At 44.0% G+C, this 24,992-nt stretch overlaps 1 protein-coding gene across 2 annotated transcripts in view; it reads left to right on the top strand.

The window, feature by feature from the left end:
• The window catches only part of epas1b (endothelial PAS domain protein 1b), a 182,351-nt gene extending 158,552 nt beyond the window's left edge, over positions 1 to 23,799 (top strand). For both annotated transcript variants that reach the window (XM_038813208.1, XM_038813201.1), the window contains exons 9-15: positions 1,073 to 1,296; positions 3,103 to 3,311; positions 5,961 to 6,071; positions 8,342 to 8,823; positions 12,577 to 12,694; positions 21,138 to 21,270; positions 21,948 to 23,799. In XM_038813208.1, the coding sequence (XP_038669136.1) occupies positions 1,073 to 1,296; positions 3,103 to 3,311; positions 5,961 to 6,071; positions 8,342 to 8,823; positions 12,577 to 12,694; positions 21,138 to 21,270; positions 21,948 to 22,099 (1,429 nt within the window). In that variant the 3' untranslated portion in view covers positions 22,100 to 23,799. The remainder of the gene's footprint in view (positions 1 to 1,072; positions 1,297 to 3,102; positions 3,312 to 5,960; positions 6,072 to 8,341; positions 8,824 to 12,576; positions 12,695 to 21,137; positions 21,271 to 21,947) is intronic.
• Positions 23,800 to 24,992: the final 1,193 nt, after the last annotated feature.

The following is a 24,992-nucleotide window of genomic DNA, read 5'->3' as shown; positions in this document are numbered from 1 at the left end:
ATGTCTATATGTAAAGACAAAAAGAAAACAGGTCACATGCATCAAAGCAAACATTTTCGTGAAAATGGGAACAAGGTTATTTAATTTGTATACATCATAGAATCCCTAAAATATAGAAGGAGGCCATTCGGCCCATTGAATGAGTCCCAACCTTCGAAAGAGCACCCAACTGAGGCCCAATCCCCTTGACCTATTCCAGCGAGCCACTCTGGAGGGCAATTTAGCATGGTCAATCCACTTAACACGCACTGTGGGAGGAAACCAGAGGAAACCAACGCAGACACGGGGAGAAAGTTCAAACTCCGCATAGACAGTCGCCCGAGGTCGGAAATGAGCCCTGGTCCCTGGTGCTGTGAGGCAGCAGTGCTAACCACTGTGCCACCATGCTGCCCAAATATATCCCTGCTGAAACAACTACTTAGTGACTATGTTGAGGATGGAAGAAAAATACCCAAGAGATGTACAAGTCTCTTGACTGAATACTTACAGAGAATCATTTTGCCAATCCCAAATAAGAAGCAAGACCGTTTAAACTTAAGTCTTTATCCACCTTTTATTAAGGTGAGAATGCATTATCTAATTGGAATGATCAATCATCTCGAAAGCATAGAAAATTGGGTTACAGATTGGACATCATCAAAGGTGTCAAAGCAGCAATGGAATATAAGCCATTGTCTTCTTGTGAGATCATTCTGTATTAAGTAAAAAAATCACATTGATTGTCATTGCCAACACCAAAGCTCTTCACATCTGTTCTCAGCAGGATATGAAAATCCCGTGACACAACTTAAACATGAGCAAATAGCTCTCCCAGCATCCAGGCTAACATTCATGTACACCAAAATCAGATACTTTTTTTAATTGATTCAATGAACCCTGTCCTGTGCCAAACTGGCTACAGCAATTGTCAACATAACTGTGACTATAGTTCAAAGCAATCTATGATTATAAATTGCCTTGGGATGTCATGAGAATCTGAGGACATGGTAAATAAAATGCACACTGTTCCTTTCTCTTTCACTCTACAATGCAGTTAAAAAATATTCTGAAACCAATTGTTTTGCATTTTCAGTGAGATTGAGGAGAACAATATTGTGTTCTCCATGGACCAGACAGAGTCTCTGTTCAGGCCTTGCCAGGGTGTGAGAAATATGAATGGGAAGCACATCAATGGAACTCCAATGCCAGACGATGGTAACCTGCTGTTCAGCAAACTGAAGGAAGAACCTGAAGAACTAGCACAACTTGCTCCGACACCTGGAGATTCCATCATTTTACTTGATTTCGGTATCAATGGTATGCAGTTAAGAACTGTAGTAAGTTGTTAGAATTCAAAACATCATGATTTAGTTAAACTTTAATGGTATATAAACCATATTTTCTTCAATAAATATTTGACTTTCATCCCCAATTTTTTTTAAAATTGGTGATTGATAATGTTCACAATCAAAAATGCTACAATTTCAGCTGTGCTCTCTGAGTGAGGCAACAAAATAGAAAATAGGCAGCTCCACGCGAGGAGAAGAAATGGGAGGAAAAATAACTCAGGCTGCTCTTGTGCTCTTTTGAGTAGTATTGTGAGAGGTCTATGCATGGTATGGGAATGCTATATTGTGAGAGGTCTATGCATGGTATGGGAATGCTATATTGTGAGAGATATCAGCACGGTTTGGGAATGCCGTATTGTGAGAGATCTCAGCACGGTTTGGGAATGCTGTATTGTGAGAGATCTCAGCACGGTTTGGGAATGCCGTATTGTGAGAGATCTCAGCGCGGTTTGGGAATGCTGTATTGTGAGAGATCTCAGCACGGTTTGGGAATGCCGTATTGTGAGAGATCTCAGCACGGTTTGGGAATGCCGTATTGTGAGAGCTCAGCACGGTTTGGGAATGCTGTATTGTGAGAGATCTCAGCACGGTTTGGGAATGCTGTATTGTGAGAGATCTCAGCACGGTTTGGGAATGCTGTATTGTGAGAGCTCAGCACGGTTTGGGAATGCTGTATTGTGGGAGATCTCAGCACGGTTTGGGAATGCTGTATTGTAAGAGCTCAGCATGGTTTGGGAATGCTGTATTGTGGGAGATCTCAGCACGGTTTGGGAATGTTGTATTGTGAGAGATCACAGCACAGTTTGGGAATGCCGTATTGTGAGAGATCCAAGCACTGATTGGGAATGCTGTATTGTGGGAGATCTCAGCACGGTTTGGGAATGCTGTATTGTGAGAGATCTCAGCACAGTTTGGGAATGCCGTATTGTGAGAGATCCAAACACTGATTGGGAATGCTGCATTGTGGGAGATCTCAGCACGGTTTGGGAATGCTGTATTGTGAGAGATCTCAGCACAGTTTGGGAATGCTGTATTGTAGGAGATCTCAGCACTGATTGGGAATGTCGTATTGTGAGAGATCCAAGCACTGATTGGGAATGCTGTATTGTGAGAGATCTCAGCACGGTTTGGGAATGCCGTATTGTGGGAGATCTCAGCACTGATTGGGAATGCTGTATTGTCAGAGATCCAAGCACTGTTTGGGAATGCTGTATTGTGAGAGATCCAAGCACTGATTGGGAATGCTGTATTGTGAGAGTTCAGCACGGTTTGGGAATGCCGTATTGTGAGAGATCCAAGCACTGATTGGGAATGCTGTATTGTGAGAGTTCAGCACGGTTTGGGAATGCTGTATTGTGGGAGATCTCAGCACGGTTTGGGAATGCCGCATTGAGAGAGCTCAGCACGGTTTGGGAATGCTGTATTGTGGGAGATCTCAGCACGGTTTGGGAATGCTGTATTGTGAGAGATCTCAGCATGGTTTGGGAATGCTGTATTGTGAGAGGCAAACGCACAAAGGAAGCAAATAAAATCACTGGGCACTGATAGGCAATGCAAACCGGGCAGAATGTCTAGTTGAGCCTTTATTGCAAAACGATCTGAATTGTCTCAGATGCAATTGAAATGATTCATTGTAAAACCCATTGTTGGGTGCCAATTTGTCCGTATCCTGTCAAGCTGGCAAATTAGGGTCATTTTTGTCTAGCAATGAATCAGTATGTGAGGATGTGGCAGACCAACAATTGCAATAAATGTCCTTTGTCATCTTCACTAGGAAACCAGCAGTTCAAGGAAGCCCCTCTTTATAATAAGGCTATAATGCCACAAAATAAGCTGTGGCCAATGGAAGTTACAAAACCAAATGTGAACAGCCCTGACGAGCTCAGCAAGCAGTCACCACCGGATTTGCACTCATTTACAGTGCCACAAGTCCCATCAGGCAATTCCACTCCGCGCACATGCAGCAGCACCTCTTGCTCTTCCGTAAGTGACCAGATAAAATTACTGTTGCTCGCCTTTTGAACAGCAGCAGGAGTAACTCAAATCTATATGTAATCTTTAGTATAAAGCAGTGGTTCATTCTGCGAGAGAACTGCAGGTGGTCTGCGGAAAAACAAATACTATTCAGTGTACCTTGTATGCATCATAATCAATTCACAATGTAATGTGCTTCACAAACATCCTTGTGTAATATAATCCACAGTGCATTTGTCAGTGTGCATCATAAACTATTAGAAACAGCTGAGTTTTTAATACCTGTTGATATGTAAGTTTGACTCCCGTCAGCCATAAGCTATGAAAAAAATGTTTAAAATGGCTTGTGTATGTTGTGGTCCAAAAAAGCATTTGATGACAACTATGGTCTGCATAAAGGAATGGTTGGGAATCTCTGGTGTAGAACATGCCACATGGGCGTGGGAAGATGAAGAGAAAATGGAGTACACACTGTGGGCAGGATTCTCCGGCCACATCCTTCTGGCGACCGGAAAATCCCGCTCGAGGTCAATGGAGTTCTCCATTGTACGCGGCTCGACCGTTCTTGCAGCGGGCAGTGCGGGTGAATCCAGCCCCGTGCCGCAGTAACAAAATTGAGGGGTTGACAAAATATTGGTCGAAGCCATGCCCACTTTCGCCTCTACCTTACCTACATTTACCACATAAATCTCATTCACAGTATCATTGTCTCTACACTTGATGTGTGCAACGCCCCTGACCTCCAGCCTCTACAAACTTCAAATCATCCAAAGCTCTCACTTCCATCTGCCTTGCACTAAGTCCTGCTTGCCCATCAAATCTATTCTCTCTGGTCTATACTTTTTGTTCCTGCCTCAAAGGATGGAATTTAAAGTTCTTGCCTTCATCTATAAATCCACTTGGCTCACCCTCTGGCTCTGTTCTCTTCCACATTATATTGCCCTCTAAAATTGGCCGCCTGCATCAGCCCCAAACCTTGCCTCACACTTTAAACATCCCTACCTAAAACCCACCCCCTCATTTTATGATCTTTAAAAACACTTTTTGAAACATATCACTTCAACCCAGCTTTTGACAGTCTCTGCTAACTCTCCTCAAATTCCTTTCTTCCCTTCTAAAATAATAAGTACAATATAAATGTAAGCTTTTGTTGAAAAAAACACTTTGCCTGGGATGTTTTGGCCAGTGGTATGGTAGCACAGTGGTTAGCACAGTTGCTTCACAGCTCCAGGGTCCCAGGTTCGATTCCTGGCTTGGGTCACTGTCTATGCGGAGTCTGCACATTCTCCCCGTGTCTGCGTGGGTTTCCTCTGGGTGCTCCGGTTTCCTCCCACAGTTCAAACCTGTGCTGGTTAGGTGGATTGGCCTTGCTAAATTGCCCTTAGTTTCCAAAAAGGTCAGATGGGGTTACGGGGTTAGGGTGGAGGCATGGGCTTGAGTGGGGTGCTCTTTCCAAAAGCCTGTGCAGACTTGATGGGCCGAATGGTCTTCTTCTGCACAGTAAATTTTATGATTCTATGACCAGCTACTGCCGATTTAGTGGCCCAGACACAAATCAGTCTACTTTCGTCAGGAGCAGATGATCCCGGTGGCTGGCGAGCCCAGAAAATGCCTCCCTTAATGAAGCGAGTGCTTAGAAAGTGCTCTCTAGTTCAGCCATGCGGGAAGCCGAAAGGCAAACCCTATCCGGGTTGCTTGCAGTGTTCTGAGTGGGAGAAGGGGACTGGGCGGGGTGCAGGTACCCCTCATTCAAACACAGTCAATGCCTGATCAGGAAGCCAGGGAGGGGTGGAAAAGCCAAAAGCTGCCAACAGCCAACTTCATGACCCCCATCCTGCATCGCTCACCTGTGGCCTCGGTCCCACTGTGATCCTAGCCTCAGGTGGGTGCATTGCCCATAGCAACCACCGTTCCCACTCGCACTGCTGAGCAGTTGAAGGGTGGGATTTCGACCCCTGGGTTCCATAATCCCTAAGAAGCATTTAATACAGTGGGCCTTCCCAAAAGGAAGCACTGCATGGCTACTTATAGCTTTCCATTAAATGCCGTGTATTGCCTATGGTTTTCTGACCAGTAATTTATGTGATACCGCTGAATATTACATGCCCCTAAATTTAATTCTGCAGTGTGTGTGTATCCAAAGGGTGCTTAGAAAGACCTTTTCTGAGACAGTATTAAAAAACATAATAAGAACTTTTATTTAAAATAATATTTGTTAAATAAAGCTGTCTAGTTTATATGACAGTTCAGTGTAAATTAAGTTTTTTTCACTGTCTGTAGCCACACAAATTAAAATTCTCCCAAATTGAAAGGATTTTATGTCTTAATGTTACTTTTTAGTCTACCATTTCAATGTTCTTTTACTTCTGGTAGGATGAAATTTATCTCACATTTTGTACCCATTTTCCACAATAGTCTCTAAGATAGGTAGAATTGTACTATCAGACTATTTTCTCGACCTCCATTGTTTTTGAAACCAAGTTCTGAAAAACAACAGTACCTTCATTCATTGCACGCAACAAAGGTTTAGAATCAGACCTGTGAGACAGCTGTAAGTAATGCTTGATACCATTTAGTGATGCACTATAGTGAGGGGATGAATCAGATTATTCTTGAGGACAATACATTTCAAAATGTTTCTTTACTTTACAATTATAGCCAAGTAGCCCTGGAGACTACTACAGTTCGTTCGACAATGATCTCAAGATTGAACTGATTGAGAAGCTTTTTGCTATGGACACTGAAACAAAAAAACAATGCAGCACTCAGGTTAGTTTGTTAAAATAAACACAAAATAACCATTAACTTAAGCTGTATCACTCAGTCAGTGAGGTTCCTTGGAGACAGATATAAAGACAAGAGCATCTATTTCCTCTGTTTAATTAAGGTACAGCAAGGTCACCTCAGAATTCTTTGAGCAGGATTATTACTTGTACTGTGCAATGAAGGAGTTCAGAGAACTTGGTTCACCCTTTATTTCTTACTTATATATGTACTTTTCTTGAAATATAATAAATAAATAGAGAACAGCATAGGCATACGGCAGTAAGTACAGTACCACATCTTGTTTCAGTAACATTTGGTGAGTATCCTAAAATGTTAATATTGTTCAAAATTATTATATCAAATGGATTGGAGTATTTCCATTTGTGTTACGTTGCTCCTTCAGGGGAAAATGAACAGTCATTGAGGGGTTAGGGTTTTTGTTGAGGGCTGACTTCCTCTCACTAGCACAATGACTCCAAAAGTACCTTAAAGTGCAGTATACTCTCCACAATTTTATCCATTGTTAACACAATATTCAGAGATTTGAAAAAGTCTACTGAGTAGACAATGTATATCCACATTTTTTGGTGATGCGAAAGAGTACCACGTAAAATATACAAGATTGTAAGGCAGTAAATAATAACGTGTGAATGTAATAATTCAAACACCAAATTGTTTCCAAGGAAAATGCACCGTGCTTCATTTTTACATGTGAGACACAACATTGAACCTCCAACCTGCCGAATATGAAGGAGCAGATCAGGAATATTGGCCGGGATTTTGCAGTAGCAAAGATGATAAAATGGTCAGCGATCGCTGTCATTATTCCTTTGAAACTTACAGCAACTTCTGAAAGCGAATCCTAGCATTCTGACTCACTGGGAACGGGTAGGAGGGTGGTCTTGGTAGTGTGTGGGAAACGTGGAGATCTGAAATTCCCCGCTGGATGTGGGGTTTTCCCCTATAGTGTGTGCCTTTTGACATTCTGCACAGAAGACAGCCTGAGCAATGGGCTTGGCTTCTAGCCAGATAGGGAATCTTTTGGAAAAAGCCACAGGATTAAATCATCCTGATTTATGACCATTGGGGGTACAATTTTTAACCCCATGAGAGCATCCAATCCCAGAGATTATGCAATCCTGTGGTAGGTTGGGGGAGGGAGGAAGGTCTGATGGTAGGGGTGTATGTGAGCCAGGAGGAAGGACACCTGCTCCTCATGACCCACAAGGAGTGCTCCCTAAGGCTTTCTTCAACTCACTGCAACTACCTAATTTCCCAAAGCCCTGGGAAGCTGGCCTACCACACTTAAATCTGTAAAGCAGTTTAAATCTCAGCCTTCCAGCCTCAATATATTGAAAATACCAAACCCACCTCCTGGGAACGAGTTGGCTCTCTGCCCACTTACCCTGTCTGTCGGTGAGTTTGAAGCCAGCTTCCAAGCAGCTTCCATTTTGGGTCCTTTAACGCCCCCTACCCGCATCCAATCCCATCTGCCCATCCATATGAAGATTTCCACCACATTACCTCCCAGTGGAGCCCACGCATGCGCAGTTAAATGCATACATTCCACAGTGATTTTACATGCTGTTGAACTCCCCAAATTTGATTTAGATACCAGTGAACTAATGAGAACTTCCCCTTCTACGCTGCAAGATCGTGCAGAAAACCTCAAATAAGTTACACCTTTTTAATGTGTTAACTGGGTTTTTTGCAGTGCACTAAGTCATAACTATCGCTGAAGAAACTGGAGAAGGTAATTTTCCATAAGCATCTGCAGGGAATAATAAAAGAGCAAAGTACAGGAAAAATAAGTCTGAGGTCTTTATTTTTTGCGAATAATACTTGTTTTTTCAAATATCAGGACAGCTTTCCCTCATCAGGAATTTAATGACATGGCAGATAACTTTTGTGCTTCTCGATAAGGGAGCAAAATGTTCTTTTGTGGGGTGGGGAGCAGAAATTGAAGTTAAATTCCAGCTTATCATTACTATTCCTCAGGGCTTGTTTCTGAAAGCAGTTAAAATCAAATTTTCTTTTTCCTTATTTTGCATGGTTGTTGTGACAAGTTTGTTCTCAAGCTGCGGCAGTCCTGTCTAAACCTTATCCTCGTTCCGGAAATGCTGTGCTGCTTTTTTATCTTCATTTGGTTTGCTGTTAAGTAGACTAGTTTACGTGCTGTTGAATGTGTAAAGCTGAACAGTCTGATCCATGTTCCAAGTATTCAACACATAATAGCCTGTACTCCATTCATTATCCTTCATTTGTTGTTCTAGACGGAATTGAGTGACCTGGACCTCGAAACTCTGGCTCCCTACATTCCTATGGATGGGGAGGATTTCCAGTTAAGCCCAATCTGCCACGATGAGCAGCTCAGTTCCGAGAACCCGTCAAGAACGCAAGATTATTCCACCAACATGAACAGCATGTTCCAGTCATTTGCTCCAAATTTTGTGACTTCACACCGACAGATGACGCTCGACAAGTATGGTCCCCAGATGACACCGTCAAACAAGAGCAACCCCGCTCATATTCATCCACTGTCGTACAACACTGGGAATGGTAATTCCCTGCCATCTTACCAAGCACCTGCAAGTACTCCGGCATCCTTGATGGGTGGCAGGCCAAACGTTCAATGGCCGCCGGATCCGCCCTTTAACTGTACACCCACAAAATGGAGATTAACGGATCAGAGGACGGGCTCATTGCCTGGTATCCCACCTGGCCAACCAGTGCATATGTCACTGTATAAACAAAGGTAAAGAGAACAATAGGAAATGATATTACTGTACTGTATGTACTTTTGAATGGTAGTTTAAAAGTTGAAGACACTGATGTTTGTTTTAGGGAGTGGTTCTGAAACAATACGGGCGCGATTCTCCGCTCCCCACGCCGGGTGGGAGAATTGCGGGAGGGCCGGGCGACTGATTTCACGCCCCCCTGGTGCCCCCCGCAATTCTCCCACCCCCCGCTCGGAAGAATCGCCGCTCGCCGTTTTCCACGGCGACCGGCGATTCTCCGGCCCGAATGGTCTGCCGTCCGCGACCGGTTCATGATGGCGGCAACCACACCTGGTCGCTGCCGTCGTGAACATGGGCGCCAAAGGCCCATTTGAGAGGGGAGTGAGCACCACGGCCGTGCTCGGGAGGGCAGCGTCTAAAAGCGACGCACTCTTTCCCCTCCGCCGCCCCGCAAGATCAAGCCACCACGTCTTGCGGGGCAGCGGAGGGGAAGACGGCCACCGCACATGCGCGGGTTTGAGCCATCAGCCGTTGTGACGTCAGCCGTGCATGCGCGGGTTGGAGCCGGCCAACCTGCGCATGCGCGGCTGACGTCACATAGGCGCCGCCGTCGTGTCATTCTTGACGCGCCGCCTTGACGCAAGCGTCAAGGCCCGGCGGCCGAGAATAACGGAGCACCGCTCCTAGCCCCCCGGGTGGGGGTGAATACGGTGAGAGGAGCGGCCTCCGAGGCCGTCGTGAAACTCGGCCGAGTTCACGACGGCCTTCCCGATTTTTCCCGGGAGCGGAGAATTCCGCCCTATATCTTTGGAAATATAAAAAATCTTGCAATTCGCCAGGCATTTCAAAACTGAAGTGCTAATTCTAACAATTGTGCACTGATATTCACGGCATAATTTAATTCCAGCACACAGACTTATTCATGACTATTTAGCATTTCCTTTACGCTCTGCAAACTTTATCCTAAAGTTGGACTTCTTGGATTTCTGTACGCTATCTGAAAAGTCTTTCTTCCAATTGAAGCAAATTATTTTTCTCTGTCCCCTCTCAGTTGTTCATTCTGAACTGAACTCCTGAAGCAAACACAAAGAGGTTGCTTGAATTTAATGCAGGACTCAGGCCGGGATATTCCAGCCCTGTTGTGGCAGGACCCACCGTGGGAAATTCCGCAGCCCAGCCAAAAGTCTTATCGACTCTTGTCAGGGTCAGAAATCCCAGCGGCGTTTGGGATGGTAAATGTCCCGCCCCCAGTATCTTGAACTGATTCTTCATGCCCTCAATGTGGATCGCAAACCATGGCACTCCAGTCACAGTCTTTCCATGACTGGCATGATATCAAAATGGGATGAGTCTAAGAGGCAAGTCCTAAGATCTACCTCAGCCAGGTTGTGATTTCAAACTCATGCCATTGGCATTATTAAGCAATACTTCACCTAACTGGGTCAACTGGCCCCTAAACATAAACTGCATTTCTAAAATAATTCCTCAACCATCAGATCTTCTGTCACTTCAAAGTGCTATTTAATCCTGAAGAGAAAATAGTGAATGGTTTCATAGTAAATTAATTCATAGTGAATTAATAGTGAAGTTGTGGAAAACAAAGGGCAGAATTTTACAGTCTGCAGAGGGTGCAGCAGGTAAAATTCTGCAGATGGCTTTTCTGCCAGCTACCTTCTCACCCTCAAAGTTGTTGCAAGTTTACAGGTAGTGTGCAAGACCTAGGCAGCCTGTCGACCCTCTCCTCAATTGCCGCCCTTCACAGGCACTCATTCATTCATTTGTGATTGGGGGGCCCCCCTTTCACCTCCTGCTTTTCACCCGACCCCCTGCGCACCCTCCCTCCATCGTAGCGGCTTCCTGGTCTGGCTCGGGAAAGAGCCTGCCAATATTCACCTTGCATCTGGCCCCTGGCTCTTCTCCTCTGGGACTGAATGCAGTCGCAGCAGTGGCCACCAGTCTCGGTGGTGCTGCAGGGTCCAGAGAGCTGCTGACAAGATAGATGGCCAATAACTCTTGGAGTTGACACTTCCTCCCCAGATGGGACAGTAGGCCCGTCTCGACCAATTAACGCTCCTCAGGGCATTAAATGCTTGTGGGGTTGCCTTACTTCAGTAGCTGGGCAGGAAATCCCGCCACTCATTAAATGATGTCCATAATTATAAAAGTATTATAAATTAATACAAAAGGAAATTGAAGTCATTTAAACTTTTATCTTGTTTGCAAGCATGAAGAATTATGTATGAAAGCATGAAGAATTAAATATTTAAAACACAATGATGTAGCATATGCAAGTGTGGTTTGGCTGAACTCCCATTCTCAGCTTTTCTCTCGTGATGAGCGAAAGTACTACTTTACTTCCTTATAGCCATTGAAAAAGAACAGGAAGAGAGAACCTTAGCAGTTAGTTCTGCTTCACACACCTCCTCGTGGTCAATAAAGCAGCATTGGTGGATGGAGAGGGAGGTGATGTGGGACTGAAAGTTGCTTTCATATGGAGTAAGCTTTTGAAGAGGCCCAAGGAAAACTGAAGAGTAGTGAAGTCTCGGCTAGTTAATCCAATGACTAGCTAAACTATACATACTGGCAAAGTCCCAGATTATACTGCCAGTCAGGGGAGGCATTGGAGTACAGGACAGGCTGTGACCTAGTGTAATTGTCACAGGACTAGTAACCCAAAGACCCGGGGCAAGACCTGGGAGATCTGGGTTCAATTCCATCACAGCAGATGAAATCAGTAAAAATCTGGTGTTAAAAGTCCAATGATGACCAAGAAATCATTGTCAATTGTAACCACCGTTTGGGGGAGGAACTCCACCAACCTTACCCGTTCTGGTCTACATGTGACTCCAGATCCAGAACAATGTGGTTGACTCTCAAATGCCCTCTGAAAATGAAGGAAGTTAGGGGTGGGCAAGAAATTCTGGCCCAGCCAGCGATACCCACATCCTAAAAACTAATTTTAACAAAAGATTTACTGGTCTCAGCTGAGCTCATGATAAGGTTGGTAAAATTAGACTTAGCACCCGAGGCTATGGAGGGAAACTGGCCAAGGTTCCCTTTCCTAGTTGCTCCCTGCTCCAAGTGGGTAGCACGGTGGCACAGTAGTTAGTACTGCTGCCTCACAGCACCAGGGACCTGGGTTCAAATCCAATCTAGGGTGACTGTGTGTGGAGTTTGCACATTCTCCCCGTGTCTGCGTGGGTTTCCTTCGGGTGCTCAGGTTTCCTCCTACAGTCCAAAGATGTGCAGGTTAGGTGACTGCCATTTTAAATTGTCCCTTAGTGTCCAAAACGTTAGGTGGGGTTACAGGGATAGGGCAGGAAGTGAGTCTCGATTGGGTGCTCTTTCAGAGGGTCGGTGTGACCCGATGGGCCAAATGGCCTTCTTCTGCACTGTAGGGATTCTCTGATTCTAAGTGCACAGATGGAATTCAGGAAAGGACAAGATTGGATGTAACATCTTCCACCATCATATATTCTACTAGCGCTCACTGTATCGGATGTCATATAGGGAATGGTCTCTTTAGCAATGCACCATGTGGTGATCAGCACCATTGGAACCATATCCTACAGTGGAATCAATAGTGGTGAAATTAGCCTTTGCCAAACATCAGTAGAAATGGAAATGGGACACACTGTGAAACAGGCAGCCAATTTGCTACGAGGCCTGTTTGCATTACTGATAAAAACAAATTTCAGCCCCAACATCTTCAGAAGAGAGGGGGAATGAAGAAGAAAAGAGTTTCACACCATGTTACTGCTTTGTATTAGGTCCCTGGACAACTTTGGACAGCATGGGAAAGACATGAACACCGAAATGACTTTCAGAAACAACTTAAAACGCAAACTGCAGCTGGATTTTGGAGAGCAGATATTCCAACTCTCAGCAGTAAGTCTATTTTCATATAATCAGTACAGGCAGTCCTCGGACTTACGATATAACTGGTTCCAGAAAACCATGACTGAGTCGAAACCGCACTCAGAACTGGTTTTCCCATCGGGACAATTGGGAGGTTTGGCTCCCGAACAAAGTCGCGATCCCCTATTTTCACTGAATTTTGCTTTCGTATAATTGCCTGACAGCAGTGTATCTCCCATGATATAAGAGAATCTAAACTATTAAAAAACATTTCTATACTGTGTGTGAGCAGCAATTTGTTCTTCTGAGGCTATGAAAGGCAGAACAAAAAGGAAGGTAACATTTGGTAAAGACCAACTGTTCACTGGTGTGGTATCATGAAGCCAAAACTAGCATTGTAAAGATGAAACGGTGTCAATTTATAAACGTCGTAAGTGCCGTTCGTTGTAGCTGGAATGTCATAAAGTAAAGGACTGCCTGTAGTGCACTTTTCGAAATGCTTTTTGTTTTCCATATTTAAATTGGTTAAAGAGTGTTCTACTGATTCCTATATAGTGTCCAAAGATGTGCAGGTTATGTATGGCTATGGGGTTATGGGGATAGGTAAGGGAGGAGGCACGGTAGGGTACTCTTTCAGAGGTTCAGCACAGACTCGATGGGCCTAATGGCCTCCTTCTGTACTGTTGGGGTTCTATGGATTTTACGGATTCTGCGATGTTTCAATGATCAAATGTCATACCTTCTGGAACAATCATTAGCCATGATGTGGAGATGCCGGCGTTGGACTGGGGTGAGCATAGTAAGAAGTCTTACAACACCAGGATAAAGTCCAACATGTTTGTTTCAAACATTAGCTTTTGGAGCACAGCATACCCCTTCATTCACCTGAGGAAGAAGCAGTGCTCCGAAAGCTAGTGTTTGAAACAAACATGTTGGACTTTATCCTGGTGTTGTAAGACTTCTTACTCTGCAATAATTATTAGAGGAGACCACGGTAAAATAAAAAATCTATAAACAGGTCAAAGAACAAACTCAATTTGTAAACACTATAGAGTTCTCAATTACTTTAAAGGGTTATACTACTAGCTCCAATTATTTTATACAGAACAAGAACTAACTGATTGATGTGACCATCAATTCACACGAAACCAGGAGTAGATGTAAACTGTGGCTTTAATCAACTAGAACAGTGCCTGCCTGCGACTGATCTGTTAGTGGGAGTCGCCTACAGGGCGACTGCTCTTTATACCTCCCCTCAAGGGGTGGAGCCAGGGGCGGAGCCCACACAGGCCCCAACATGCTACATTATAGGTAATACCATACAATGGTCCATAGGTGGAGCCCACATGGGCAACAGCGTAATACAGATAAGCACATGGTGAATTGTTACAGCAATAAATTCACCACATTGATCAACATGCACAGTCCTTTAATCCAAAGCAGCAAATTAAAATTAACTTAGGCTGGGAGGTTACGTTCCCATTGTTCTCAGGCTGTTTTAGTGATGGGAGCGAGGGAATCATGCAAGAGGCTCAAACTGTGTTTTGTACCAGAGGGAAGTCTCATTACGACTGTTCCCATCCCCCTGCCAGTTATGTAATGGGAATCCCAACGTTGAACGTCAGGAACACCATTAATAATAAATTAGAATGTAATTATTTCAGCAAGGGCAATGGAGTCAGTGGAGTAAAAATCAAGTACAGGTTTATTCACAACAGGAACGTTTTCTTGGGAACGACGACCCTGGTACCCCAGAGGAGGACCGTACTCCACGGTCAACTCTGCCACCTTTGTTGAAAAAGCCTTCAGCTCCACTGGGAGTTGTTGACCTGTGCCACCGGTCAAAACCATATGTTAAACTTTGGATAAAATGGGATCATACGGCATCCAACTGTGGATGCACGGAGCAGTCGATGGCAGGGAGTCCATGAAATTAAGGACTGTCACGACTTTGCCTGCTTTGGGGGGGTCAACTGCCTGCTCTGGTAATGGAAGGCGACTCACAGGGGCGCCGCAGCGGGCGATTGCAGTGGCCACACTTGGCACAGGGGGTGCCCTCAGCTCTGAAAGTCCAGAGAGGGTGCCTCTGATCATGAGGCCACCGTTCCGCAGTCTCGCAATGGTCTGCATGTGGAGGCATGGGGTGTTGCGGGGGGTTGCGGTTGAGGTCATTGACTTCAATTGTCTGAAGTTCCTTCACTCCCCGGGCTACGCTTTTCTGCGATAGAGGAATTTGTAATGCCTGATGAAAAGGTCAGGGAACCTTCACCCAAAAGACGTTTGTAGACATCATGGCCATTACTGCCACAGATGAAACAGTCCCTCAGCATGTCAGCTAACACAGTTCCATAATCACAGTTGATCCTCGACGCCAGTTTAGTGAAAGCAACGGAGTAAGTTGAGTAAAAACAAAGTATTAGTTTATTCACAACAGAAACGTTTCCACACACAGGACCCGGTTAGGCTTTACCGGCCTTTCTGGAGACCTGTTCCAGCCAGGTCGACCTTATATACAACAGTCCCTGCCCCATAATTAGTGGGGGAGTGCATAGTCCTCGAGCCATACGAGGACAATCATTAACCCTGATACATGTGCTCCATGGAGATACCACAATTATCAAGCCTCTACGCCTAATAATCCACTCCCCCGCTCGACTCACCTCCACTAGATTATCAGATTATTAGACCCTTCATTTTCCCCTTGACCCTGCTAGGGCTGGGGTGTTGCGTGGGGTGGGAGTGTTCTATTTTTACTTCAGTGTACCAGGACGAAGTTGGTGGCGAGCTTGCCCCATCAAGGTGACACAGTGGGACTCGCCCCTTCAATTCTATTTGACTAATTCCATGAGCAACACGGTGGAGAAAACCGCAGTTGGGGTTGACGGCTTCAACACCGCTGCAACACTCTCTGCAAAAACAAAAATGGGAAAATCCCACCCGTAATCACACAGAATTTAAGAACGTCATGTCCTTGAATCGGGTTTGAGCTAGCTCACCTGAAATTATATTGAAGTCAGTTCCAAAAATGGAATACAGTGCAACATCTAAAGGTAGAAGATTAATGTGGACCTGATTTGTCTATTTTGCCCAATCTCCATTGTAATCAAGTAAGTCTGCAATTTGTGGTCATGTGTAATTTATTTTTAAAAGATCAGAAACAGTTATATACTGCCCTTTGCTTTTGCTAAAATGGTTCACAGTCTGAGGAGTGGGAGGGTTTTTAAAAGCCAGCAAAGAGGGACAAAACATTTGATTAAAAGGGAGAAAATTTGAGAATAAACCAGCCAGGAACATAAAATACAGAGGGCGGGATTCTCCGTCAGTGGGATCCTCCACTTCGCCGGCATTACACTCCCGCCCGCGAATTTTCCGACAACATGGGGGTGGTCACAATGGGAAAATCCATTTCCGGCTGCTGGAACGGAGAATCCGCCGCCAGTGGGGACGGGCCGCACCAGAAAATAGGTCTGGCGGGACGGAGAATCCCGCCCAGACTGTAGGAGATTTTACATGTACATAAAAAGGAGGAAAGCAGCTAAAGTCAACAATCCTGAGTCAGAAATAGGAGAAATTAATATGTGGAATGAGAAAACGACAGAGACATTGGACAAATATTTTGCGTCCATCATCAAAGTAGAAAGCACAAATTACATAGCAGAAATAGAGAGTAATGTGGGGTAATAAAAATGAATAGCTTAAAGTAATTACTATCAACAGAGATAAAGTGTTAGAAAAATATCCGGTATTAAAAGCTGATGAATCCCGAGGACCGGATGGCCTATATCTTACTTCCTAGGCTTGTAAAAGAGGAAGCACCAGAGATAGTGGATGCTAACTCTGGGCTGAATTTTATGTGTCCCCAGTAGGTGTGTTTCCCATGGGGTGGAGGAGGTGATGTAAAATCTGGTGGACACCTATCCCACCACCACTCTGCCCATCCCCAAACTCACCCCAATAGTAATACATGGGGCTGTGGGGCTGGCAGGCTGCCGAATGACAATTCAAGGGCCAATTAACCTAGTTATCAAGCCTAGTCACCCTAATAATACACTACCATGCCATAATGTGTTTGGCGTGTGTGGTGATCACAAGTTAACCAGATGCAACACAACTGAGCGACCACTAGAGGGAGCACGGGAGAGCCATATAAATAGATCAGGACAGGAAGTGAGGACACACTCTTCACAGCAGGCGGGCTGGTAAGCAGGACACAGCAAGCAAAGCTGGTAGTTAGCACTGGAAGGTAGTTCTAGGTCGAGCTCTGGAAACTGAACGAACCCACAATAAAGCATCTTCTCCACATTTGAGACTGCGAGCTTTATTAAGACACGAGGAACAACACATGGTACCCAGGAGTGATTTCAGACGCTTATGACAGGACAACTCAGCTGCAGATACAGAAAACAAAAAAAAATGGCATGGAAATCTCAACCAAGAATGGCATGGAGATCTCCTGCTGGACATTCGACTTGGGAAGACATTGCTGATGAGAGGATGTGCCTTGGATACCCACTTCACCTGGACACGACTGGAAAAGTAAGAAGTGTCTGGGAAAGGTTTAAACAAATGTTCGATTTCGGTATCATAGCATATGATGCAGCAGCAGCCTCAGACGAAATTAAAATAGCAATCCTCATCGAAGGACATGAAGCTAGGAAAGTTTATAATGGATTTAAATACTCAAAAGGTGAAGACAAAAACAGCTTACAAACGTTACTAAACAAATTTGAAGAGTACTGTGAGAAATTTGAACAGCAAGACATACTCAGAGTCCAAACTGCACAGAGACTGAGTGATGCAAAACTTAGAAAATCACGAAAAGAGCAAGAAATCGCGAATGAAAAGTACAGATCAAAAAGAAGAAATAAAAAGAATTTCTCACAAAGCCAAAACGCTGAAATCCAGTCCAGATCGGAAAGAAAAGGTAACTTACAACTTTTAGAAAGAAAAAACGCTGAAATCCGCGATAAAATGGCGTCGGAGCACATTTTGCAGTCTCTGGTAAGCAAAGAACTACAAATCGCGTCTGCGCATGCGCCGGAACCGGAAGTCGCGCATGCGCCGGAACCGGAAGTCGCGCATGCGCCGGAACCGGAAGTCGCGCATGCGCAGTTTACAAAAGATCGCGGCGCCGATCGTTATGCGCATGCGCAAGCCGCGCATGCACAGTCAAAAAAAGTCTTCGTCGCGGACCGTCATGCGCATGCGCAAGCCGCGCATGCGCAATGGACACCGAACCGCACAAGGAAAGAAAGCCGATTTGCGCATGTGCAAGTCGTTCCTACGCGTGACGTCATGACGTCTGATAATCCTGACCACGCCCACTTAAAAGGGAAATGCCCGAAAATTGAAACCAAGACACTTAAAGTGGTAAAACCAAATTTTCTTGCCTCAGAACACAGAAAAACGCCTGAACTTAAACCAACAGTGAAAAACAACTTGCACAAAACCTTGGAAAAAGCTGCCTTCACCACACACAGTGAAGCGAACAAAAAGAATTCCGAAACAACAAAAGATGATTTGTTTTTCGACGATTACCTCTCAGACCTGACTGAGTCAGTCGGATATGCTTATCACAGCATCAGCGACACGGTCGCAAAGCACAACACGAACCAACTCGTGGTAGATGAATCCAACCAAGATGATTTGGTTTTCAAAGAATACTACTTAGACATGGCTGAGTCAGTCGGATATGCTTATCACAGCATCAGCGACACGGTCGCAAAGTTCAACACGAATCAACTCGTGGTAGAAGAATCCAACCAGGATGATTTGGTTTTCGGAGAATACTACTCAGACACAGCTGAGTCAGTCGGATATGCTTATCACAGCATCAGCGACACGGTCGCAAAGTTCAACACGAATCAACTCGTGGTAGAAGAAGCCAACGAAGATGAAATGGGTTTCAAAGAATACTACTCAGACATGGAGGAGTTATTTGGACATGCTGATCACAGCATCAGCGACACCGTTGCAAAGCTCAACACGACTCTACTCATGGTGGATGAATCCAACACCATGGTGCCATGGCAGCTCGTCGATACATTGGATGACAGCAATACCCAAGACGAAGACGACGCCACACAGAGAGCACAGGAAGACTCCACGGAGCGAGCGATGACAGGCTCCACAGTGCGAGTGATGAAAGACGCCAACAGGGATGCAAGCAAACACTCCCGGGCGGACACCAAGCATGAACAAGACCATGAAGGTAAACCCGCTGTACCTGAGCAACCGCAAGCAGACTATGAAAGTCTACCAACACGCTCACAGGAACAAGAAGAAAGAGCGGACTATGAAAGTCCAACACGCTCACAGGAACAAGAAGAAGACAATGCACCTCTGCCCACTGCATGCGAAGACAGTGACAAGGTGATCACACTCAACGTACAGGATCACAGTGAGACTGACAGTTCTCAGCTTGTCTGTACAGAAGCACAGAGTCGGGCCACCCAACAGTCCAGAGAGACGATGGCGAAAGAAAACATGCAGATTTTGACTCCAGAAGAGGAGCACCTGGAGCCCAGAGAGACAACGCCAAAAGAAACCATGCAGATTCTGACTCCAGAAGAGGAGCACCTGGAGTCCAGAGAGACCAAGCCAAAAGAAACCATGCAGATTCTGACTCCAGAAGAGGAGCACCTGGAGTCCAGAGACATCAAACAAAAGAAACCATGCAGATTTTGACTCCAGAAGAGGAGCACCTGGAGTCCAGTGAGATAACATCAACAGAAATCATGAAGATTTTAACTCCAGAAGCGGAGCACCAAGAGTCTAGAGAAACCACGCCAAGTGAAATCATGCAGATTTGGACTCCAGAAGAGGAGCGCCGAGAGTCCACAGACACCACGTCAATTGTAATCGAGAAGACTTTGACTCCGGAAGACGAGCACCAAGAAAGCAAAGATGCGGAATCCAATTCTCCACAACTGATTGATGTCACCTGCACCGATGCAACATCAGATCATTCGCACCACTCGCGAGAAGACGAGCACCAAGAAAGCAAAGATGCGGAATCCAATTCTCCACAACTGATTGATGTCACCTGCACCGATGCAACATCAGATCATTTGCACCACTCGCGAGACGGAATGCTCAATGACTCAAATTATCCACTCGGGACACTCATAGAGTATAACAAGAAAAACAAAAGTCAAAAGAAACACAGCAAGAACAAAAACAACATGAAGCGCGACAAGACCAACAACAATAGCAAGAAGCACAGCAGAAACGAGAACGACAACAGCAAGAAGAAAAGCAACATGAAGCGCGACAAGACAAACAACAATAGCAAGAAGCACAGCAGAAACGAGAACGACAACAGCAAGAATAAAAGCAACATGAAGCGCAACAAGACAAACAACAACGTCAGGCACAAAGATAGCGACAACGACAGAGGCAGAAACAACAAGAATGGCAACAAACACAACAAAGTCAGGAACAAAGATAGCGACAACGACAGAGACAGAAACAACAAGAATGGCAACAAACACAACAAAGTCAGGAGCAAAGATAGCGACAACAACAAAGACGGAAACGACAAAAACAGCGACAAGTACGGCAACGGAAACAACAAAAACAGGAACGACAGAAACAACAGCAATGAAACAACGACTTGTACACAATGGCAAAGCACACCAGCATCCAAGGCGGATGAGACAATAAATCAACACCACAAGCACAAAAAAAAAGTCAATGCCAGTCAACATCAGTGATGTGACCATGCAGACACCTCGGGATGACGCATTGGGTACTTAAGATAACAAGGAACACCAACAACATTCACAGCGGACTTGCAATATCAATATCACCACGTCATCAACAACAAAAAGAAAAAAAAAGCTTATATTTCACCTTATAACCCCCTCCTTCCTACCTGATTCCTCTCTTAAATCTGTCCTTTCCCCACACTGCCTCTGCAGCTGACCACCTTTCTGCCTCCACCAATGTAAGGGCCTCATTCCACTGGCGTTCAACCAGTGGCAGGCAGTAGGATCACCATGCAGGGAGTACGACAAGCAAACCCTGTCGGCACTGCTTGCGAAACCCAGCCTCGAGAAGGGGGTGGCCCACCGAGTGCCAACTCTCCGCCCTTGCTGCTGATTCGCCATAACCTCCCATTGTGACTCACTTATGGTCTGGGATCCAGCAATGATAAAGCCTTGGGTGGGCACTGATATTCAATAGAGCTTCCAGTCCCAGGATTAAGGATGCTAGGAAAGGCCCACTGCTGCTCAGTTAAGTGCCTTAGTTCCAATTAATTCAGCAGGTTTCCCTAAAAGAGATGACGTGAAGCTCTAGCCAATCTTCCATCCTAAGTGTGAGACACCTATCACCTCTATTGAATACCATCTAATGTGTCTCTTTTTAGAAATTATTTCATGGGATGTGGAAGATCCCTGGTTAAGCCAGCATTTTGCCATGAGTTATATGGTCAAATGGATATCTATGGATTGACTTATTTCTGTTTAAGGAATCGCCATTTGAAGACTCACCAAGGAGTAACGCTTCTTCACAGATGCTGTGGAAGCGAATGAAAAGCATTAAGTCTGAGAATGATTTCCCATTAATACAGAAGAAATCCTGGAGTTCAGGTTCACTTACAGGTAAGAATGGATATTGTCCTTCCCTGGGTTCTTCTCTGTACTCAATTCCTTCTGATTTCTATCTCCTGAGTGATTTGTTTAATGGTAGGAAAGCCTCCATAATTCCCTGAATGTGCATGTTCCACATCGAAAGAACCACCACCTCCCACCGCACTCCCAACGTGCCCTCTAAACTCCTCCTCCCCCACTACCAACCCAGCCACCGATCCACCCTGATCCAGTCACTGATTCCTCAGACCCGAGTCTCAATTGTTCCACTCCCCAGTCATTGATAACTTCAAAAAAAGTAATGCCGAATTGTCTATCCTACTCGCCTATTTGAGAGCTGCTGCCATCATTCCTTCATTAATGAAATGCTGGCATTGACAGGCTCTGTTAAAATGTGACCCGATGCTCAATATTGGGCTATCTTGGTCGTCAACACTCATATGCAGCAATTATCCCCTGGTGTATCCCAATTTCTAGATCCGTATGTTATTTTGTCTCCACCTGTTAAAACATTGGTTTTAAGCATGTCCCTCTTTAATTTGCAATTTTAGGAACTGCACAAACAACAATGTGCACGGTATCCTGAATAGTAAAATTGATACTTTCTACCATGATGTTTGGTGGATAACTATTTTAAAGTAATCTTAATCATAGCATAAACATTTCTTTGTCCATTTTTATAACTGCAGGAACAGCAAGTCGTCTTTTGGGTTCATCGTTTCTTGCTTATTCCTTGCCAGAGCTGACAAGGTATGACTGTGAAGTAAATGCACCTGTACTGGGGAGCTCAACACTTCTGCATGGACGCGAATTGCTTAGAGCGCTCGACCAAGCAACTTAAATGGTTCTGCAATAAACCACTAGCCTGAACTGTGATAACTGCTTCAGTTCCTAAAGATATATTTTGCAAGTAGTCCATTATTGACATGTAGTTTAAAGAATCATTTGTTCAACTTGTCCACATCTTTACATAATGACTTTTCTCAGATTAGCCTGCGTGTTCTATTATTCTTGCCATTCTAGCATCACACCTGTCGAGCCGAATCTTTCTAGATTTTTAACTAAAACATCTTTTATTTCGAAAAAAGATTCTCGGTTTTTTTGTTCCTGTAGCATTACGATGTTCTTTCTTAATTCTCAACTCACTCTTCTTTCAATTAAAAAGCAGCTATTTTCATGTGTTGAAAGAAATGCACTTAATTTTTTTAAAAATAAGACAATTAAAATGTTCTACTATTTTTCCTACAGATGATCAGTGAATTAAAATACTAACGACTAAAAATTTATATTAGAAAGCAGATATATTTGTATGTGGACATTTTGTTCAGTTGCACACTGTAGCTTCAATAAGCTTTTTTTTTCTTTTTTGGTGGTTCATTTACTAAATATTAAGCTTTGAAAGATTTATAGATTTTTGATGTTAATCTTGTACTGGTACTTCAAGTAGCAGAAACAGAATGGATTTCTACTTGTAATCACATAATCAAGTTAAATCATTTTATTATTCAGCACTGGGTTTTGCATTCAATTGGCATTCTGGCCAGTGGTAACCTAGGGGCGTCTTGAGAATGGCAAGCTGCCAAAAAGCTGGAATATTTTACACATCCAATGCACAGTAAGAGAATACATCAAAACACAAAAAATAAAAGATTTAAAATATATTTAGTTGTATTTTTCTTTGGTCAGGTATAACACAGTTCTTTTATTCTGTTGACTTGTCGTGGAATTTTGTGGGACCCTGCTGAATTAAGGTCAAACCTTTATGCTCTACACATGATAAATGGGGCTAGCTGTTGCAAGAAAGTATTTTACACTTAACTTCATGAGAGGAAGGTGCAAAGTTTTCCCAAAAGACTGTAAATTGGGGGTTAAATGGGTCAATTCTCACCGTCATTGAAAAACAATGGGGCCTCATACTTTAATTTTTCGGATTTATTCGTTGAGCTCAAATGTTCCCTTTATAAGGGTATTCTACAGATGAGTGACATTATATTGTGATACTTCTTCCCCACTGTATATTCAACAGGTCCACACTTACAACAGACTATGAAGGTTTGACCTCGATACATAAACTCTTCAGTGATAAAGTTGCTTTTACATTGCAGGGAACCCTTTAAGTGCCACTAGTTTTGAGCACTGATATTTTTTTCCCGAAGGAAATATTTAAAGGAAGCACCAAGACTAGTTTCTGAAAATCGAAGGAAGGGGGTCAGGGTACGGTAAATTTTAGGTGGAGGAATCATCTGATATTTTGGCTCAAAAATGTCAATGCATTTGAAGTTTAGGGTTGCAGGCAAACTTTTGGGGATTTATAGACTTGGTGCAGTCTCAACATTAAACAGACAATGCAAGCACATGCTAAAAATATTATGCCAGTGTTTCAGTTCTAATATTAATAACCATAGGTTTTATTACAAGTATTTAATATCTGTAAGGCTTGGCTCTTAATATCTTATTCTGTACGGGAAATTTTAATCTAATGAGGTAATGTATTTTTGACACCACTAGCTTATTAAAGCATAAAAACTTTCATGTCACAAATTCACTTGTGCTTGTGTCTTTTGTCATTCACTTTGTGGCTATAAAAAAAAGCTACTATATAATACATGATAGGAATGAAAGGGGATGTCACATAAGTACCAGTTTTGCAATGCTTCCAGAGTGAATTAAAAGCACAAAGCTTACTATCGCAACATCCTAATGTCAGCTTACTTAGAAAAATAGGCATCAGTTCCTAGCATAGCATTTCCCTTTGGCCCAAAGTTGGTTTAATGGAAAATGTATAAAATATGGTGAGCAGTTCATACCTAAAAGGATGTGACCTCTTCAAAAGTGGCTGCAAATATGTTTACATTTTTAATAAGTTTTTTTTAATAATCAAAGTGGATTCTCAATAATAGCCTTTGCAAAGGTGGGTATTTGAGAAAGAGATAGTGCCAGGCAAAAGGTTCAAGTGAAAAGAAATCCAGTATGATGGCACCAATTGGGATCTGCAGGTTAAGTAAGAAGCAGCCAGCATCTGATCTCCTTTGCAAAGTATAGAGCTGCTGAAGACAGCTTTCATCTGACACAGCCAAGTGTTTGAGCCAGGAAGCAGTCTGGGTATAAGGGTGAGTGCGTACAGAATGTTAGACATGAAGTTATACCTGCTTTTTTTCTCAATTCTCGAAGGCAATTGGAAATAAGGGAAACACTTGTTTCACATTCCTGCCTCAAACAATTATTAATTGTTGAATTCAGGGAGATTACCCTTCCCAAAATAGGGACCTAATTTAAATGCCACAGAATACCTCGCTTGACAAGAACCTATGTGCCGCGTCTTTTAGCGTTCATAGAACCTGTACAGTGCATAAGGAGGCCATTCGACCCATCGAGTCTGCACAGACCCTCCGAAAGACACCCCACCCAGGCCCACTCCCCCCACTATAACCCCACCTAACCTGCATATCCTTGGACACTAAGCGGTAATTTAGCATGGCCAATCCACCTAATCTGCACATAACATAAGAACATAAGAACATATGTTGCATCTTTGGACTCTGGGTGGAAACAGGAGTACCCGGAGGAAGCCACGCTGACATGGGGAGAAAATGCAAACTGCACAGTCACCCAAGATCAGAATCAAACCCAGGTTCCTGGCACTGTGAGGCAGCAGTGCTCACCACTGTACCACCGTGCCGCCCATGTGGGGAGGCAATGGTGATGAAACTCTTCCACTCTTACCTCCTGCCATG

This window comes from Scyliorhinus canicula, chromosome 1 (assembly GCF_902713615.1).
Source record: "Scyliorhinus canicula chromosome 1, sScyCan1.1, whole genome shotgun sequence".
NCBI lineage: Eukaryota > Metazoa > Chordata > Chondrichthyes > Carcharhiniformes > Scyliorhinidae > Scyliorhinus > Scyliorhinus canicula.
This window is presented reverse-complemented; position numbering and strand designations above follow the sequence as displayed.